Here is a 19,927-nt window from a genome sequence, read left to right as displayed (position 1 = left end):
AAAATGAGTGAATGGTATCTGCCTGCCTCTTGATGTGCAAATATGAGGCATTGCTCAGTAATAAAGACTGTGAAGTACTCAGAATTAATACCGGTACAGTAATTGAAAGAGCTAAGTCTGGAACACAGGATCTTCCCTTGGCTTCCAACTGAGTCCTGAGCTCTGGTCCTGTGTCTACCATGTAGGAGGGTTACTGGGGACTAGGATAATGTTAAATGCAATTGTCATGACAGTCAAAACAGCTGAGGTTAAAATGAAAATCAAAGTGCAACCTTGATTATAGCATTTGCTATTGTGAATGTTATAATTAATGTTTTTGGTATCATAAATCTGCTAGGTGTGATGTCGTTTTCCGTGTTCATAGCTCTATGATTGTCCATGGAAATACTTACACATTTTCTGAGGATATTATGTAGTTAACTATTGTTTGCGTTAAAGAATGGTATGAATAATGTTTTAAGTATTTAAAAGGCTTCTGCTATTACAGATGGAAAAAGTATTACATTTTCATGGAGTTTCTGGACCCATTTACTTGGCTTTACTGATAAGGTGTTTTATTTTTCCTAGATACGGGTCTACTTTCTTTCCAGAATGTTCGGGGGGCATGGAGACATAGAAGCGTATGATGATGACCTTTATCGTGAGGAGTCATCCAGCGAACTAAGTGTTGACAGTGAGGTAGAATTTCATCTCTATAGCCAGGTCCATTATGCACAGAGTCTTGGAGAAGTCAATGGGCAGGAAGAGAATGAGGAGGTAGTGGACTCTGCAGAGAAGACGGAAGGTCAGAGTTCAGTTTTGATCAATAAATTGGATCAGGGCAAGAACCATATATTTTCGGACAATGATGTTATTCAGATTTCAGATGGCCCTGAGGTCATCATCTTGTCTGACACACCTGATGAAGACAGTGTTTACAAAAGCAAAGTGAAGAAGACAGCAACCTCCCTAACACCAGCTAAACAATACAGTCAACTCGGATGCTCCACACGGAACCCTGCTAGAGCTTCTGCACCTACTACCTTGGATTCTGATGGAAAAAATTCAAGTAAAGAGAAAAGGGCTAATAAGTCTAAACCAACTTCTGCTGGTAGAGTACGCATGATCCAAGAGATTCTGGTAATAGAGGATAGTTCAAATGAGGAGGAAGAAGAGGAGAGCACAATCTCTGAAAGTGATAATGTGGAGAGCTGGATGCTGTTGGGATGTGATGCAGATGTCAGAGATGAAAATATCATTTTGAACCTTGAAGGCTGTGGAACTGCTGTCAGTGAAGGTCAGTACTTTTGTGTAGATAACACTGAATAGAGTAAAGGAAACTGATGGGAAGATCTGGTTACCATGATATTGATGTCAATATTACAAAGGGAAAGAAGCAGATGCAGTGCAAGGTGGCAAAAACCAAAAGGAGGAAGTTGTAAAGTGGGTTGGCAGACATAAAATGTGTCTAGCAGATAATCGTTAATACTGTTGTGTATTATTTGAGTAGTGCCAGACGTGCATAGTGCTTTGCAGAGAAGCAAATGACAGTGTCTCTACCTCAAAGAACTGACAGAGAGAGAGGGGGGAATTCAGAAGGAATTTAATTAGTTAAATAAACCTATTACACCTCTACCCCGATATAACACCGTCCTCGGGAGCCAAAAATCTTACCACGTTATAGGTGAAACCGCATTATATCGAACTTGCTTTGGCCTCAAGCATTTCCGTTATTAATAGGCAGGAAGTTCCCCCTGACTGACCCCGACCCATCCAACCCCCCCCAACTCCTTGTCCCCTGACTACTCCCTCCAGAGATCCCCTGCCCCTAACCACCCCTCCCAAAACCCCACCGCCTATCTAAGCCCCCTGCTCTTTGTCCTCTGCCCACCCCCTACCCAACCCCTCTGACTGCCCGACCCCTATCCACACTCCTGCCCCCTAACAGGCCCCCCGGGACTCCCACGCCCTATCCAACGCCCCCGTCCCCTGACTGCCCCGCCCCCAGAACCTCCGAACCATTCAAACCCCCCCGCTCCCTGTCCCCTGACTGCCCCCTGAGACTCTCTGCCCCTTATCCAACCCCTCAGCCCCAGCCTGGCACCTTTAACACACCGCTCAGAGGAGTGTGTTGGAGCCTGACGCACTGATCCTCCGGAGCGCGCAGCCCCGCCCCCCCCCGAGCTCTGCTTTACCGCGTTATATCCGAATTTGTGTTATATCGGGTCGCGTTATATCGGGGTAGAGGTGTTTATCGGGGGGAAAAAAGATAAACCAATATTTGGGAAGCAAGAATAGAAGTAAGAAAGGTATACAATGGTTAATTATTGTGATCAAAGCAAATAAGTAGGTAGTGAAAATATAGCAATGTCAAGAGAAATTTGAAAATAAGCAAAATTGGAGGGAGAAATCACAAAACTAAGACTACTGAAAAATACAGTAGGAGGAAGGGTATAATCCCTGTGGTCAGTGTAAATAATTCAGTTATACTGATACTTCGCTGTTTTCTAAAATTTACTATCCACAATATACAAATCCTGCATGAAATAGTACACAGTGATTCCTAAACAGTGGGATTATTGATATCTAGCTTTTTTAAAATATGTTTCCAAATTACTGTAGAGGAAAGTCAAAGAAGATGAGGTAATTCAAAGAACTGATTGTAGAGACTTGTTCTTTGCAAGTCCTTTCCATGGTGAAGTTATCACATTGGCCGCATGTTGTGATGATTATTTTATTGCTAGGATAATATGTATTCTGGAACCAATGACTGAAAAATCTACTTGACTGTCATCTTTCCTTTCCCTGTGCATGCTAGTCTCTTGCTGCACTGAGATAATTTCCAGAAACAGTGTCCCCTGTCAGTCACTTGAGAGGGAGCATTGCTGTCAGAGATATTGATTCAGTACAGTAAGGCCTGTCAGGTCACCTGTAGCAGTTAGGGCCTTTACTCAGCTTTGACTCACAAAAATATGGGTAGCACTTTCTCAGCCCTATATTGCTTTAGTTTTCTTTTGGTGCCCACAAATGACACACTATATAGTTGTGGGTGTTGAGGGAGACATTCTTAGTTGCTAATATGTGGACTAATATCAGCAAACAAGAGATTGCCTCAGAATTATTGTTCAAACGGTTAGTACCCCTATTGCCCACATATTTGTAATGAGGGAGGAAGCCAGAAATATGTCTTCTTTCCCTTCTTTAAATTGTCTGTTCTTTGCCTCTAAGAATTCTATAACGTCCCACCAACAGAATGTGTTTTTCTCTGGTTTGCTTTTCTGTAGTTACTTGCTAAATAGATTATAATATGCCCTTTACCACACTGTGTTGCTTTGAGATCATGGTGCGGCTGCCCATTGTCTAGAAATTTCACAAAAAAATTGCTGTGCACATTGTTCTCAAATCAATGGCAAGTATAGTGGTACAGAACACAAGTTGCCACATCACATTTCCAGATTGTCACATTCTCTATGAAATATGTTTTCTCCCTATAAATCTCTCTTAAAAATAATTTAAAAGTATAATAGATAAGTATTAAAGCCTAATTTTACTAAATTTTATTTGATTGTTTTCTTTTTATATTTTCACATTTTCTTTCCTTTCTTCAAAACCAAAACCAAAGTGTCATGGCAGTATAAAGTATATATGTTTCTTTAACAGAATGCTTTGTGGCTTTCAGGCAGCAAATGTACCAGGACATTTGGTAATACAGTTTGTGCACAGCAAAATGATACGTTGCTACTGGTAACTTGTGTACATGTCACTTTTTTTTGGTCATCTTATATTGTTCAGTGAATAACCATATTGGACAGGCAAGGTGATTAGTTTATTTTTTGACTCTACACATCCTTCGTAGGCTTACCTATAGGAATTTTCCATGGTGGTTATAAAAATTATCCCACAGCAGAAGATAGAGAAATGTGTAAAGAATACGTAAGCTTTTTATATTACATGAAAAAAGTACATTATGCATTTTTTGGAGATATTTTGTAATTAGTTTATCAAAATAGTGATTTTATTAGATGTGATGCCAATGTGAAAATTCAAATCTTTGTTCTCTTATTGCACTACCATAATTTTGTTGTGCAGCTGCCTAAACTCAAAGTGTAGCATTTAGAAAAATTAACTTGTGCGTAATATCCAGAGGTAGTTTTGCTTTATTTGCAGCAAAACCCTTCAGAAACCCTTCCCATGTTTTTGACTAGCATCAGTAATGGTATTGTCAAGGGTAAGCTCATGCTTTTTGATTTACAGGACAGTGATCAGTTACACTGTGGAGTCTGGTACCATGTTGTAGCCTTCTTTTAAATATTTGCATTGAACTTAATTTGTTTTTGTTCAGGTATTGTTTCCTCCTTTCATATGTATTTACTTTGCAAAACATCTCAAGACTTACACAGTTTTTTCTGTTTAAAAGGTGCAAGCTAATGATGATATGTTTGAGAGTAGTCTAATATATGTGAGAGCCAGAAAGGAACTGTGTGCTCTGAGCCTAAGCCCCCAGCCTGAACGCAAAGACTGAGAGGTAAAGCGTAGCGTGCGTCTTAGAAGAGGTGTAGGTTAAATCAGTATGTCTGTATTTTCACTGAAATTTAAAAACCTCTATTCAAGCATACTCAATGCAGAAAAGTTTGCTCCATCTGGTATTTTGTTTCTAAAACAAATACTGTGATGTGGAAGGTAAAGACAACACAGGGCTGAAAATTATTTTTGTCTTTTGCTGGTATAAAAGTAAAAACCAAAAGAGTATCAAAATATTAATGCATTCAAACTTAGTGGATTCATGGATAACTGTAACATATCAATTTTAAGGAGCAAAACCTGCAAATCTTCAACATCTAATATATCCATAATTTATTTATTGAGCTTCACAGCATCATCTCTCAGGTGCTGTGGACTCCAAGTACAAGTGTTTTGCTGAAACTTGAACGCAGTCATGTCAAATCAAAAGAAGATAAGGAAAAACAAGGTGTTAATTTGTTTTTATTGTAATTTTATTAGCAAATTATTCTTTCAGAGATTTATTTCCTCTAATTCATGTAGGAATTATTTTGAGAAATATTTTTAGTTATACTCTCAGAATGTTTGGGGCACAGAATTAAACATCACTTCTGTTGATTTACTGTGAATACCTACTAGGTAAATTACTACTTTTTAAGGCTTTTAACTTGAGTGTAGGGGGGATATAACATTTAATAACTGGTGAAACCTTTATTTTTTGTCAAAGTTACTTACGGCTGTGTAAATTTGAGAGACCTCTTGTGACAGTCTGTTGGTATATGTAGTGCCCAGTTTGATTCACACTAAAAAGGGAATGAAACATGCACAATACTGTGACTATTGGAGTGGCCTGTTGTGTCAATCATTTGGTGGGCCTTTCTTTGTACTTGAGACATGGAGATAAAGATAGTGAGGTTCCACGAGAATAAAAAATTACTGCTCCAGGGAAAGGAATGAAGCACCCCTCCTTATTGTGTTAAGTTTTCTACATCGTATTTGCCACCATAGTTTAAGCTAAGAACCATATTATTTTTAAATTATAAAAACAAAGAACATCCTTCCTTGGTTCCCCAAGCGCACACACGGAATCCCTTCCATACATAAACTTCCTGTTTCTATCCCGTGTCTATTATGGTGGTACTTAGAAGAGATGGAAAAGCATACAGTGACCTGCATTTTCCATTGAGACAGAAAGATGTGTTCCTTTTATGCTGGGAAGAAGTGTTTTGGTGCTTGCTGCACAAATCAAGCTTCTTCTGCTATTTCTATTTTGAATTAAAATTCTGAAAGTTTTAAATCATGCTGTTCAAATTCCCAATCTGTGCAACATGGCTCTGAGGTACATATATGAAATCCCTTATATTTTGACCCTTCCTTCAGCCTCTCTAAAGATTCATGGTACCCTTTACATTTTGGTTTTATTTCAATTTCCCGCCAGTATTTTTTTTTAACCAAAACTTGTGATGACACCAACTTTTAATTATAGCTATGCAGTGATATCTGGCTAAGCTTTGTTATTTGAGGAGTTGAGGGTAGGTACTGGCTTTCTTGTTTCCTGCTGAGGTGTCTCTGGAACTCTGCAAATAGCTACTGTTTCTCCCGTGATTCTGACGGGTCTCACCCTGATCTCAGTTTTATATTACAAGATTGCACATGGCTTGGAATTGATCAAGGCTATCAAAATTTCATGAAGCAAGTTAGATCCAAAGGGAGAGTGACCAACAGTGAGCATATCTCTTGTTCCATATGTACATTGGCTCTTTTTTTAGCCTTCCATGTGTGATATTTTTGAAGGTACGTTCCACTGCTTTTGCCATTTTGCACAACGAAAGGGAATGTTTTTTTTTTCATTTGGCATTTTAAGCAGGGATTATCTTCTAGAGTTGGACCTTTACTGTGTATTTCCAGGACATGTAAATGCTTTGTGCATGAGACAAATATAGAGACAAAAATTGCAGATTTTTATTTTGTAAATATATATAATTCATTTTTGAGGCAGAGGTATCACAGACCTTTGAAAGATGGGCTTTCACCCCTTCTCTACCCCAATAAGGGTATGTATGATGAGAAGGCTAATCTCCTGTAGCTGTCAAGATTTCATCCATTCCCTCATTAAGGACCATCTTTTAACATATTTGTTCTCCTGTATCTAGCACTCGTCTTAATCTCTGCACTTTTTCTACATTTGGAGAGACAGTTTTCAAAGTTGCAGCATTGAGGATCACCCACTAAGGGGTGCAAAAAATGATTTTTCTCCTATCCCCCCATTCCCATCAGTGACAAAGTGGGTTATTTAGCCAACATTCTCTGCCATTACCCGTTTGCAGAGTGCAATTCCTAAGGCGCTTATTGAACCCAAAGATCCCAGGAAGCAACACACATTATTCTCCACTGGGCCATTGGAAAGGCTACTTGTGTTTTTAACTAACACAATAGGTCAGCTTTTTGAAAGAGTGTTTGAAGTATCACTTCTGGCAACTAGAAATTGCTATTAAAAGTAACAAATACTGGATATCGCTTGTTCTGGTAAAAAGCGTTTAATTCAAATGCCCTTTATGGTCATTGCTCAGCAGACTGAAAACCTCATTAGAAACTCTGGAACCTTCTTAGCAGCTTTGGCTGGCATTGTAATAACATTTTGGGATGTTGACACAACATGAGATATTTTAACTAATTTATGTGTTCTCCGCACATAGCAGTTACTGTTTGGGATCCCAGCACATGATAGCTTGTCTTCCAGCAGCTGCGCTCCAGATTAGATTTCTGATTTAACTTTTTATTCACATATAGTACCTGTTTTCTTCCAACAATGATCAATACCTCAACAAAAAAGTATGTGCACCAAGGATTACGCTCTACTCTTTTATTTAAACATTTCACTCAGTGATTGCATGAATGCTTTGCTTCTTATAGCTTTGGCTTTGATGGCAAATTCAGACAAATGAAGAACTGAAGACTCAGAGCAGATTGTACAGAATTGAGCCAAAACTTGCTGGTCATTAGAAAATATTTTAAAAACTATTTATCAAATGATCTTCAGACTCTACAATCTATAATACAGAGTACTTCCTGCTTCTTCTCCTACCTGCCCAACAAATTGATTTTTAAAGTACTCTTTATGGTGGTGTTCCGTAGTGGAACAAACTAATGGCTGACTGACATGTGGGCAGATTATTTACACTCCAGTTTAGGAATCGGCTGACCCTTACTTTGTCAGTGCTGAGAAGAAGTCTTTTCAGGCCTTTTCGTTTGGTTATCATCACTGTGTTGCATTTCAAAACAATTTATGCTTTGTCTATTGAAGATGCTTTTTCTGTTGAAAATTTATTGGTTAAAAACAGCGGGATTCATGAGAGAAGTAACACTGGTCATCATCCTGTAAAATAGAAGCTGCTATTTCCAAAGCAGTTTGCTCATCTTTAACTAACCCCTTTAGTGTCTGTCTATCTGTCTCTCTTTTGCTGGGTTTACAAGTCTTGCTAACTGCAAACTTCCCTTGTTAAGCTTCCCTTTACATTACCTACATTTCCCCTTCAGCCTACAATGAAATTGTAATGAAAATGTATGCTTTTAAAACAAAGTATAGAATCTGCAGAGACTTTACTTCTTGCCCTATTAATGTTGGGTCTTAACATTTGGTCTTGGGGTGAAGCTTTGCGTAGAAGTAGTAATCATAACAACTACTGCATATGCAGATATTGGAGTCAAAATGGATATAGCAACCTCAAATCCTGCAATCTAAGTGTTTTACTAGTCAGGATCCAAAAAGGAAAAGCCCTTCCTTGACCATCACTGCTTTACACAGATTCTTCCTGACAGCTGTATTTTGTTAAAATTCTAGTGCTCTGTGTTGAATCTGCAAAATTGCTTTGAAACTTAGACTACGATTTTAACAATCCTGCCTGCGCGAATAGCCCATTTTACTACTTATGAACGTATTTAAGCAAAAGCAGAAAATCTTTTAAATATTTATGGGGAAAAAAACTGCTTAGTTTACTGCCCCATTCCTGTAACATTTTCTTTGATAACCAGTTTTACCTACTTGGTCTTTGCAAAATGTAGTATCATCTTTTTATACTAGAACTTTGATATTTTTATAACAATCCCTTGCTTTGTTTCTGGATTTTGTTTTTTCGTTTGTTTTAGTATATGAGAAATCTTTTGTTCTTTTGATGCTGCAGGAAAAATCTGAATGACCATTTCTTCCCATCCTCAAAATAAATTTTTTTTCTAATTATGAAAGGAATTTTTACAGATGTTTAGCTCAGCAGTGAAAGAAAATATATTTTCTCTTCAATGAAATTAGATTCAATTAGAGTTATATCTCTAGCGTTTCATATTTACATTAAGAACTCCCCCACTATGGGACAATGTACAAATTTATATCAATTTATGACACAAAAATAACACAGAAAAAGGGGGGTTGGGCAGCGAAAAGGAGTTTTTGTTTAAAATACGTTGCTGTTCACAAAGGTTTGCCAACAATATACTGTATCTTTGTTTACTTGAGACATTCCATATAAAGCTTTAACCTTTGATAAACTGTTGGGAATTACAGTTCAATAACTGTGGCTAGTGCTGCTTTAGTTAATTCCCACTTACCCCCCTCCTTTTATGGGTTTATAATTCTCCATTTAAGGTTTACTCTGGGCTGAAAATCAGAGAGGTGAATCTTAGCCCAAGAACATTTCGTACATGTCCAGATATATATTTGACGAATTAAGATATAAATGTAGCAAACAAAAAAAAAAGTTCATGGTATTTTTTTGACACACAAAATAATTTACATTTCAATTTAAAATGAAATTTGACATGTTATAAAACCCTATAGTCACTTTTGATATTTCAGTAAAATAAAAATTGGCTGGCAGATTTCTCTTTGAATAGGGGCTCAGGGTCTGATTCTGCTTGCTTGGAGCACAGTTTGAGAGGTGCCGAGCAACCTCAACTGAGATTAAACTCTCAGTGTCTCTGAGGAGGAACTGGTGCCTTGCAGGATTGGCGCCTGAGGCCCAGGTCTTGCACTGAGCTCCGTGTGGATGGAGATATCTTGCTACGTGGAGCAGCTTGCGGTATCTGGCACTGTGTAACTATTTGTGTGTGGAGGTTTACTATATGTATTTTAAATGCAGACAGAAGACCAGGAAAGTAAATAATCTTCTTTTCTAAAAGTTCCAGTGCATGTGCTGATATGGTGGTCTCTAAAAGGCTCATTCTATACTTAATTTTATCTTTCAATTTTTGAAGGGCTCTGTTATAATTAATATTATATAGTGTGTGTATTTATAATTATATGCTCACAAATAAGAGGAAATTAATAAAGTTATCTGTAACATCATATCACATCATCTAAGTTTAAAATTAAGGGTGCTGTCATTAACTTCTGAATTTTTTTCTACACATTGCAATAGTATTGAATCAATGTATAACTTTATAATATGCACTTCTTTTCTTAGGAAAGTTTTAAAACTGATGCTTTATCTTTAATGTGAATTTTTTCTTGCCTTTGTTTGTCAGAACTTAACGTTACTTAAATGGAGGGGGAGTTTTTTGTGCATGAATTATTATAACAGCATTCACCCTGGAGCTGTAATAAGCAGTGGGAATCCACCTACCCTTTACTAGATACAGCACATGCATATGGATATTTTGATTAAAAGAAAAAAGTTAATCTTCTTTACGGTGTAATGAGGATACACTTGAATCTCTTGATTATTTAAAAAAAATTAATAAAACTAATAAAGTTCCTTTAGAAATCTCAAAAGATCTAGTCTGTCTACCTGCAACCTTAGCAGTCCCTTTTATCTGTACAGATTTCCCTGCCTATTGTGGACCTTAGCTCTAACTAATTTAAATTTCCCATGGCTTTGGGTTGCAGACTAGGTTTTCTGCAAGAGTGCCCATGCTTACATGGTCATATATTCTGGGTGACTTTTCCACTTTTTTTTTCCCCGCTGTTTTGTTGATTGTTAAAAGGGGAATTTTTTTCCCACTTCTCTCATCAGTTTGATCTTTCTTCCTTGTCCCATTTATTTGTGTTTCTTGCAGGTTGGGAAGAAGTCTTATATTGTAGCTAGATCTCTAGGGACTGGTGGGAAAACTAATTTTGTCCTTTTTTAGTAGAGGTGTCATTTTTTTTAGCAATTAAAAAAATGCAAATAGTTTTTAGGGGGCAACAAGTACAAAGAGAGTCAGTATTTATGACTCGCAACACTAGAGGAAAGGGGGGGGAACATTTAGTTAAAATAGGTACAAAAACAAGTAAATGTATATCACCCTTTCATATTAGAATAAAAATAATAGGTCAAAGTAGAATGAAAAGCAAGAACATGACTAATACCATTATTGTGACAATAATTCTGGTTTGTAAAACTGTCTACTGGAAAGAGTTTCACTTTTTCAGGGAGTAAGTAAAATTAAGACTTCTTCCAGTGGAAATTGTCTTGCCAATCAAAGTTTTAAAATGAAGATGACTAAGGAAACAAGAAGATTTCATTCTGAGAACTGTTGTGTTATGTTGGTAACTCATGCTATTGAAGAAATTCAAGAATTTGTCACAAATCAGAATTCTGTCCATTTCCTTTTCACATGTGTGGGACATAATGTGAAGGTTTGAAAAATACTATATGAAACTACTGTCGTATCAAATGGCAAGAAAATGCAGAGTTTTAGATGACTGTTAAAAGATTGTGTACTAAACTGTTACGGAAGACTTTAATTCTTATGAAAGTGCTTACAATTGGCATTCAATATTGTCTGTGTGTGTAAATAAAATAATCTGTGCATATTATGGAGGAAAAGAGGCAAATTCTTGTCTTATTAATTCATCTTTATGGACACAACTGTAAAAAGCCCTGATGCAAATGCTCTACCCCATATTATTTACAACTGCTGATATTCCCATTAGTTAAAAAAAAACAACAAACAGTTTATAGAATTTCAGATGTAGCGATTGTGTTGTTTACTCACTTCTACTGGACAAGAACTGTGACATCTGGATTCAGATAGTCAATATATCTTCATACATACATGATACTATTCTTTACAAAAACAGCCAATAATCTACTGTATACACATTTTAAAAAGAGAGCAATCCCAGGCTGTGCTTCATTTAGTACTTTGGAATCTTTAGAGGAGATCACAGCAAAGAGACGGATCTATTCTTAGAATGTAAATCTGGCTGGAGTAACTCTATTAAAGTCTGTGGAGTAACTCTAGATTTAAGGCAGTATAACTGAGACCAGAGTCTGGCAAGTTATCTGTTGGGTTTAAACCACCCTGGTTTCCCAAGAAAACTCTCAACATTGGATAATTTTCTGTTCTTCTGATGTATTACTAAACTGATAGGACTCCCACCAATTTTAGTAAAGGTGGGAAGGCAGGATAGACTGCCACCTGTGAGTATAGCAGTTCCTGCAAGATATGGCAGTGAGAAGGGGTGGCTCTAAGTTTACATAGAACAATATGGTTCCAGTGTTAAGCTTTTGTTTTATTTTCAAATTACTAAACAATGTCTGTAACAAGTATGGGAGCGACTTGGAGTATTCTTTTTACAGTACACTACCTGACAATTTTACACTTTATGAATCACCCTGGGAAACTTGCTTTTAAAAGTTACCACAAACTTGTCAAGTTCAGGAATTTGGTCTCACCAATTTATCTTGGAAAGTGCAATTTTTTGTTTTTGTTTTTAACAGGTTGACATACCTTTTAGATCTCCAGAGGTGATCTTGTTCTGGCTTTGTATCATTGTGCTGTTTCACCTCTGCTAATACATCTGGCAAACTTTTATCTGGAACGTTTGTTACGTGTCTTTAATGTATGTTGAAAATTAATAACATAGCTTGGAGTTACAGAAAACAAGTAACTGTTATTTCTGTGTTGTCAGGGAATACTCATAATGTATTTAGTGCTAGAGAGCTTACTCTGGTGAAAACCCGGAACTCCCACCCCCAAAATGTATATATTATTTCACAAGTATCTGTATCTCTGGCCACAAAGATTGATTTTGTGGTTGTCATTAGTTTGCTGCTGTTTCTGTTGAATCCATTTGTTATGTTTATTCAATGCCAAGTTTGATGTTGACATTTCTTATGATACATACTTTTTTTTTCAAAATATGCATACAGCATACTTGCATCTGTGTTCTATGTAACATTGGGAATGGGAACATACAAAGAGAACAGGATCTGTTGGATACAACGCATCTCTGTGGGAGATATACATAAAACCTAGTCTTTGTACAGTGCGGCTAGGGTTAGGTGCAAATACTGCTTTATTATTGTTGTTGATCTTGTCATATAGGAGGCTATTACAACATATACTTTGACCAAAGTCCATAAATCTAAAGAATTGCCAAGTGCTCTCTGGGCTTTTTAAACACTTTATAAACTATTCTCCACCAACTGTTTAAAAAAAAAAAAAAAGTCATGACTGCCAGATGCCTTTTTTCAGTCTTTATTTGAAACTCCATCTGCGTCTTGAAACACTAGAGTTTTTTCTCCCCTTTTAAAGCAGAGGCCATGAAATACTTATGGTGATTAACAGCCACTGTGGTGACAGTAATAGTTTTAGCTCTATATTTATTTCTCAGTCTAGATACTGCTGTGAAGGTAAGTCAATAAGGTTTCATAAGGTTATATCTTGTAGATTGAAAACTTTAGCTTCAGGGTCCTTTCATTTTATAACAATTGTGGGCTCAGAATGAGTGTCTCAGTGTGACTGTTTGCTCAAACTCATGTAACTCTAACTTGGGACAGTATTTAGGGGAGGGGAAAAAAGGCTTTAGTATTCCCATTTGCTCTGCATTTACTGTGAAATACCTGCCTTTATGTCACTTTAAAAAGAAGAAAAACGACACAGAAAAAGGCAGTTGCCAACTTTGAATGCAGATTACTGTAATATTCGAAAATGTTTCTTTAAGGTATGACGTAATAATTTCCAACTTTGCTCTTTACCAAGTTAGTCATAGTCTCTGTTGTAAATTTCAGAAATTTTGGTAATACAAAACCAAACCAAATTCTTGCATATGATGTTTGCCCTTCAGTGACATAGAAACTTTTCCATATTATTTGAATTATGTTTCTGCAGAATTATAACTGAGTTGAGCATACGCTCTCGTCAAGGCCCGATAGCCAGCTTTTGTGTATCTGATTTCTGATATTTATGTGGCACATTTATAATTTTATCTTAACAGAAAGAAAAAGTTAAAAAGATTAGCCATGGTCTATACACAGTTCAGAAAGCATGATCGGATGTGAATAACTGCATTCAAAACTGGCTATTGAAACAGAGAGAAAATTCAGTTTAGGTTTGTAGTATGTGACTTATTAAATATTTTGTAAATATCCCCAAGTGTGTGGGGGGGAGGGGTGGTTGCTTTTAGTGTTTCATTGAAACATTGATGTATTGACCTTTGGTTATAAGGAGATGGGGAAATTTTGATTTTTATTAGTGTGTGTTTATAGTTTGCCTATGCTGTGATGCACCAGTCTTTAAAAAATGTTATTTTTTGAGCTTTCAAACTTGCAGGAGTTGAGAGTAAATGTGCAAAGGGTGTTAGTGGTGACTTTCATTTTTGACAACTGGATAAACCTTGAAAAACAGGCATGCTCTAACATTTTTCTCAGAATTTTACTTTACTTTAATTCAATTCAATTTACTTTGTAAAAAAAAAAAAAAATCGAGTATTATTTAGACAAAATGGATGTCCTATTATGCAACGTGTAGTTCCTCTGAATAACCTTCTGACCCAGGTATGGTTTGAGGTTGGAACTTTTTTTGTTAACAAAGTAAATAGCCTTTACAAAAAGATGAAAAAGAGGGAAAAACAGAAGTAAATTACCTACCAGTAATGGTATTGCTTCATTTAATTTGCACAGGATTTTGTTTACAGGCTTCTGGCATTTGCCAGTACGCTGTATTTGAAGTGTGTTCATGTCACAAAGCCAGTAACGCTGTAGTCCAGTAAATGTCTATGAAAGGAAGCCCAAATAAGTTGAGTATTCTTATTCAATAACCTGCTTTGAAAATGGACTGTCAGAACATCCTGAAAACTTGAATGTGTCTAGGTGTTCGTTCTTAAAGTTTAGTGTAAGTGCCTCAGTACAGACATTTGATTTGTTTACACATCATAAATGTTGTTCTATTTGTGTCTTTTACTATTACATCTACACAAGTCCTGTTTTCACTTCTGTAAGCCAGGCGATTTGTAAGTTCTACTTATTAACATAACCGCCCCCCCCCCCAAACTGTACGTTTATCCAGGCAACTTGTTACATAGTTTTAACTATCATCTTACCAATTTCCTTTAATTCAGTCCAGTATTAAGTTATTACTAAAACTGGAACATAGTTTATACATGAAGTTCTTGACTATACCTGTTACGCAAAGAAGACTATCAAATCTGTGAGACTAGCCCACCCCTTCTGGAATAGTTTAAAAAAAAAGTCTCAGAAGACTCAAAGGAATTCTTTAAACTCCTAGCAGGGCCAAGGGGTCAATGTCAGATTTAGTCGTGCTGTTATTTTAGCCCAGTCGTCCAGAGAGATGGCTGAAAAGTGAGTCTTTTATTTCTTTTTGTGTGTGATTATTAACAGGATTAAATGTAAGCCATTGTGTACTTAGTGCCAATTAGTTTCTCATCTGAGAGGTTCATTATGATTTTTTTCACTCTTCGTCTTGTAATATTTTGTCAGTGTTTGATTAGATATGAGAGAGAATGAAAGGAAACATTTTTAGAACTATGCCCTAACTACTATGGGGTCTCCATTTCTGCTTTTGCAGTTTGTAAGGTCGTAGCAGCATTGCCAATAGCGAGCTCTGTATCCAAATATTTAAACATTTTCTTAAGTACTTCTTCCTTGCTGAAAATTGTCATAAGGTTTCCAACCTCAAGAGTACATTGTTTAAATTATTCCCCCAAATCTATTCAGACTTTTGTTAAGTAACAGAATTGCAAAAAAAAGTATGTCCTTTTGTATTTATTCCAACTTTTTTGATGTTTTAAACAAAAATTAGCAAGCTAGCTGTGTACTAGCCCCTGTAGTAATATACAAAATGTACCAATCTATTAGGTCTTAAAAAATTGGCTACTATCAATGTACAATAACTTATTTCTAATATTTAATACATATGTGATGGTCCTTTACATAGTTCAATAAATTATTAAATATATCAGTCAGTGGCATATATTTTTTTCGTTCTCACACCCAAACCCATGTGTATATAGTTCCTTATAGAGCAGAACTGAAAGATTTTAGTTTAAAGGATATTACCTCACCCACCTTGTCTATCTGGTAAATACACATTTTTAAAACTTCTGTCTGATGGTCTATGATGGTTGAGAGGACCACTAGAAAATGGTTCAAGCATTGTTGAGGTGGTGAAACAAACTCTATGGAAGTTCAGAAGTAAGACTATAACTCAGCCCTTAACTCAAGCTATTTGACACAGGGGAAAAAAGCAAAGTTCTGTGAGTTAAGTGTTCTAGTTACCTTTTGACTGCATGATATTTTCTGCTTTATCACATCATGGAAATTGAAAAGTAGAGCTTGCTTTTTTTTTTAATTTAGAGTATGTCTCCCTGAAGTTGAGAAAATTTTATCTGTATTTTAAAAAAGTATACAAGAGTCTAGTTGAACACTGGGTGACATCCATTATGTATGTAACATAGATGCATAAATGTGATAGCTATTTTTGGGCATGATAGTTACTTTCCTATTTGTAGAGCATTTGTTTAGTTTATATCTTCGTCAGTTGGCTTATTTAGCATTTCATATTATAATCACCAATATTACTCCTTCATAGTCATCTTTTTATTGTTTAACTTCAAAGCTTTGCTAAGCTTGGTTTGCTTTGTTGTAAAAGTTAACAAATTGTAAGTGCTTAAGACTTTGGAGGAGCAAAGCAGACCATTCAGAAATTGAAGGACGTTTCCCAAAACAATAGAGAATGTACTACTTTTTGTTATTTATAGCGGCTACATAGACTTTAAAAACAGAATTATTTGCTGACTGGTGGGGGAAAGATTAGTGAACCTCACCTCCTGGCTTAATTCTCTTCTCTTTCTTTTTTTTTTTCTCAGTAAAATATAAATGTTCTTATGAGGTATTGTCATTCCAGTTAGTTTATATTTTGTGTTGAGAGAAATTGTTTATAACCATATAAAAAGAGATTTGAAAAACGTACCAAACATGGATTTTTTAAAAGTATTTGGAGAAAACCTCTCTGATATAAAAGCATATATCTATTTCAGATAAGAGACAATATCCTACATTGAATGCAACGATGGTTCTAACTGGGATTCACCACTGTGCCTCAGAATGAAAAATGGGAAATAAAACAGAACTTCCTATTGCAGAATGTATTGCTGTACCTTACAGTGTACTAATTAACTGTTAAAATACCAACACAGCCACAAAACCATGTCGGATACAAAGGGCTAAAAGTTGAACAAAACTACTTCATAAATCATGCCTTATCTCAGGGGCCTACTGTTCAGAATTTTAAATCTATGTATTATATGTAACAATATGAAAACAGCTATGGCAATCAAACAGTGAGTAACCTCGGCTAACTGATCTTCTGAAGAGCAGAACTCTGGGAACTTTGCCTGTGCTTAGTTTTAAACGGTTTTCTAAAAAATCCCAAGCCTTTATCTGTAGTTTTCCTTTCTCTTGTGTGGTTATAACAGCCCTAGCCACGAGTCTGCTGCTGTAAATTAAAACAGAAAGCACCATAAGATTCACTCATTTGTTGTGTTATAGTAGTAATATAGCTGTACCTTCACAAATAAATGTTGTTGGCACACTCATTTGAAATTGCTGTCTGTTACCTATGACTTGGAAGCTGCATGTTATGTTTACATGATTAATCGAAACCTCAAAATATGTAAATGGACTTATAAAGGATATACATGTTAAGTGAAACCTTTTCTGTTTTTTGGGGTTTTTTTAGGAATCTAGTAGAAGCTGTACTATTCCAAGTTACTGATTTTTATTTTTAAATGGTAGTTTCATTTCTGGTGCCCACGGAGAACTCTGGGGGTTACTGTTAAAAACAGTTAATCCAGAGGATGGAAAAAGGAACATTTATGCATCATGAACTTGAAATATTAATTGGTTTTGTTAACATATAGTGAGGCGTTTGACAAATTAAAAATTTAACTTTTTTCTTCCACATAAAATGTTATTACTGCAACCGTTAAGATTGTTAATATAATAAAATACCATACAGGACACAGTTATATAAACTCTCAGAGCACTGGTTATCTTTGAAATCTTAGAAAGTATAAAACAGTTGAATGAAAAATGGCCCCCACTCCATATAAAAGTCTTAAAGTAAGAAAGAAAAGGAGGAAAACAAAAAGTTAAAGAAAAAAAGAAGAGGAAAAAGCAGGAAATGACATCAGAATCAATATTGCTGAGATTCTCTTAGCCAGCTACAGTACTTAGAGAAAGTTTTTAGACTTTTAGGTAGTGGGATTTGCCATCATGATTCAAGCAATTAGGGTCAGTGATAGGAGTATAAAAATCACCATCACTGAGGGGTTAAAAATAATTGCTAGACAGCTTGGAATTCCTGTACTGTAGAAATCTTTGAACTTTATACTCCATTATGGAGTATAAAAGTTCTATTATGCCTTAGCCCTGGGTAAACTTTAATGGTCAACTTTCAAAGTTTGTCTTGCAATAAAATTTCATATAAAGCTGCTTCTCATCATGCAGTAAATTCATTGGTACAAAATTTAACTAAATATGGTTTCAGTTCTAAACATTGTGTTTTGTAGCCCATCGGTCTACCTATGAAGTAAGACTTTTGGTATTTAAAATCAATAATTTTTTTACCCTCCCATAGTATACATTGTGTATAAATGAACAGTTAAGGAAATACAGTATAATTATAATGTAAGGTCCCATTACTTTCAGTGGCATTTTGTATATTACTATTATAAATAAAAACATAAATCCTGCTCTGCCCCCAGTCTGGCACTTCAGGTGCAGTATACCATAGAAACCCTACTAAAATTAAGTTGTGTGGCAAAAGGGGAGAAAAATAGGTGAAAAGAGGGGAGGTAATACATATGGAACCAACAGTGATTTAAAAAATCTATTTGATATATAAATTTGAGAGTGTTTTTCTTTTGTTAAAGTTGGGAGGGAGGATTTTTCCTAAAAGATGGTGGTGGTGTCTGCATAGATAGTCATCACGCCAACAGGCAAAGATAAGATTTTAAATAATGCTGTTCGGTAATGCATCATGCGTTCAGACTATATTTTACAAGGACAATATCCAATTTCAGTGTGTCATGTCACAGGTAAGTACCCCACCAGTGTGCTTTTTAGTTATGAGCTCTTCAGTACTTGATTTTATTAACAAAAGTCTTGAGTGCATTTGTATTGTAATATTACATATGTAAAAATTACAGCAAAATACTTATGTTTATGCATCTATATTGAGTTCAGATAACAAATGTTATTAAATAGAAACATTGTTTGGATGGGGTAGTTTTTTGGGTTCAGTAAGTTACTTTTAAATTTTGGCATAAGGCAGATGATAAGTTATGCTCAGTACTATGGAGAAACTGCAGAAAACACAACAGTGCAGTGTTCTTATTGCATCTAACCAGGAGAGAGTTTGCAAAACAGCCATGCTAGCAGGTTCAGTTACTTTCTCCTGGGAGCCCACAGGTTCTTGGGGTGAAATGGGGAGTAGGGGATTCTCTGCCATCAGAAAACCAAAGGAAATTAAATACAAAAATATTCACAAATCAATTAAATCTCCTTAAATTAACAAAACAAAGAAATATGTAGGAAAGCTCTGACTTAAGTTCATTCTTTCATGCTAAAATGTTACGTTGGGTCTGTCTACAATGCAGTTAAAACCCTGTGACTGGTCTCTGCCAGCTGACTTGGGTTTGTAGGGCTTGGGCGAAGGCGCTGTTTAATTGCAGTGTAGACACCGGGGCTCGGGCTTCAGACTGAGCTCTGGGATCCTCCCACCTCGCAGGGTCCTAGAACCTTGGCTACTGCCGGAGCCTGGATGTCTATACCACAATTAAACAGTCCCGTAGCCCGAGCCCCAAGAGCCCAAGTCAGCTGGCATGGGCCAGTCTCAGGTTTTTACTTGCAGTGTAGACAGACCCAGTGGGTTTTAAAGTAGTAAATGATAATACAGAACATACATGCAATACCTGAGCATTATAAGGGTGATTTATGGTTGGAATAACAGCTCTTTAGAATTTTGTATCTTCTTTCCTTCTATGTGCAATATATAGTACTTTAAAGACAATACTTTATAACTGTGTGAGGTTATAAAGTTTGTTGTATCAACTCTTCATTTTTTTAAACCACTGTGACAATTAGGACTGTGAATGGCAAGGGTGGAACTCTACAACTAACACTTTCTTCTTTTTATAGCTTTTGTAATTTCACTTTCTAGCCTTTTC

General features: G+C 36.1%; 1 protein-coding gene across 5 annotated transcripts in view; it reads left to right on the top strand.

Moving 5' to 3' along the window:
* The window catches only part of ZCCHC7 (zinc finger CCHC-type containing 7), a 160,715-nt gene that overhangs the window by 9,727 nt on the left and 131,061 nt on the right, over positions 1 to 19,927 (top strand). For all 5 annotated transcript variants that reach the window (XM_037902195.2, XM_043546338.1, XM_037902196.2 and 2 more), the window contains exon 2: positions 568 to 1,276. In XM_037902195.2, coding sequence (XP_037758123.1) covers positions 592 to 1,276 — 685 coding nt within the window. In that variant the 5' untranslated portion in view covers positions 568 to 591. The remainder of the gene's footprint in view (positions 1 to 567; positions 1,277 to 19,927) is intronic.

Source organism: Chelonia mydas, chromosome 5 (assembly GCF_015237465.2).
Source record: "Chelonia mydas isolate rCheMyd1 chromosome 5, rCheMyd1.pri.v2, whole genome shotgun sequence".
Lineage (NCBI taxonomy): Eukaryota > Metazoa > Chordata > Testudines > Cheloniidae > Chelonia > Chelonia mydas.
Note: the sequence above shows the minus strand (reverse complement) of the source record. Positions and strands in the feature narration are given on the sequence as shown.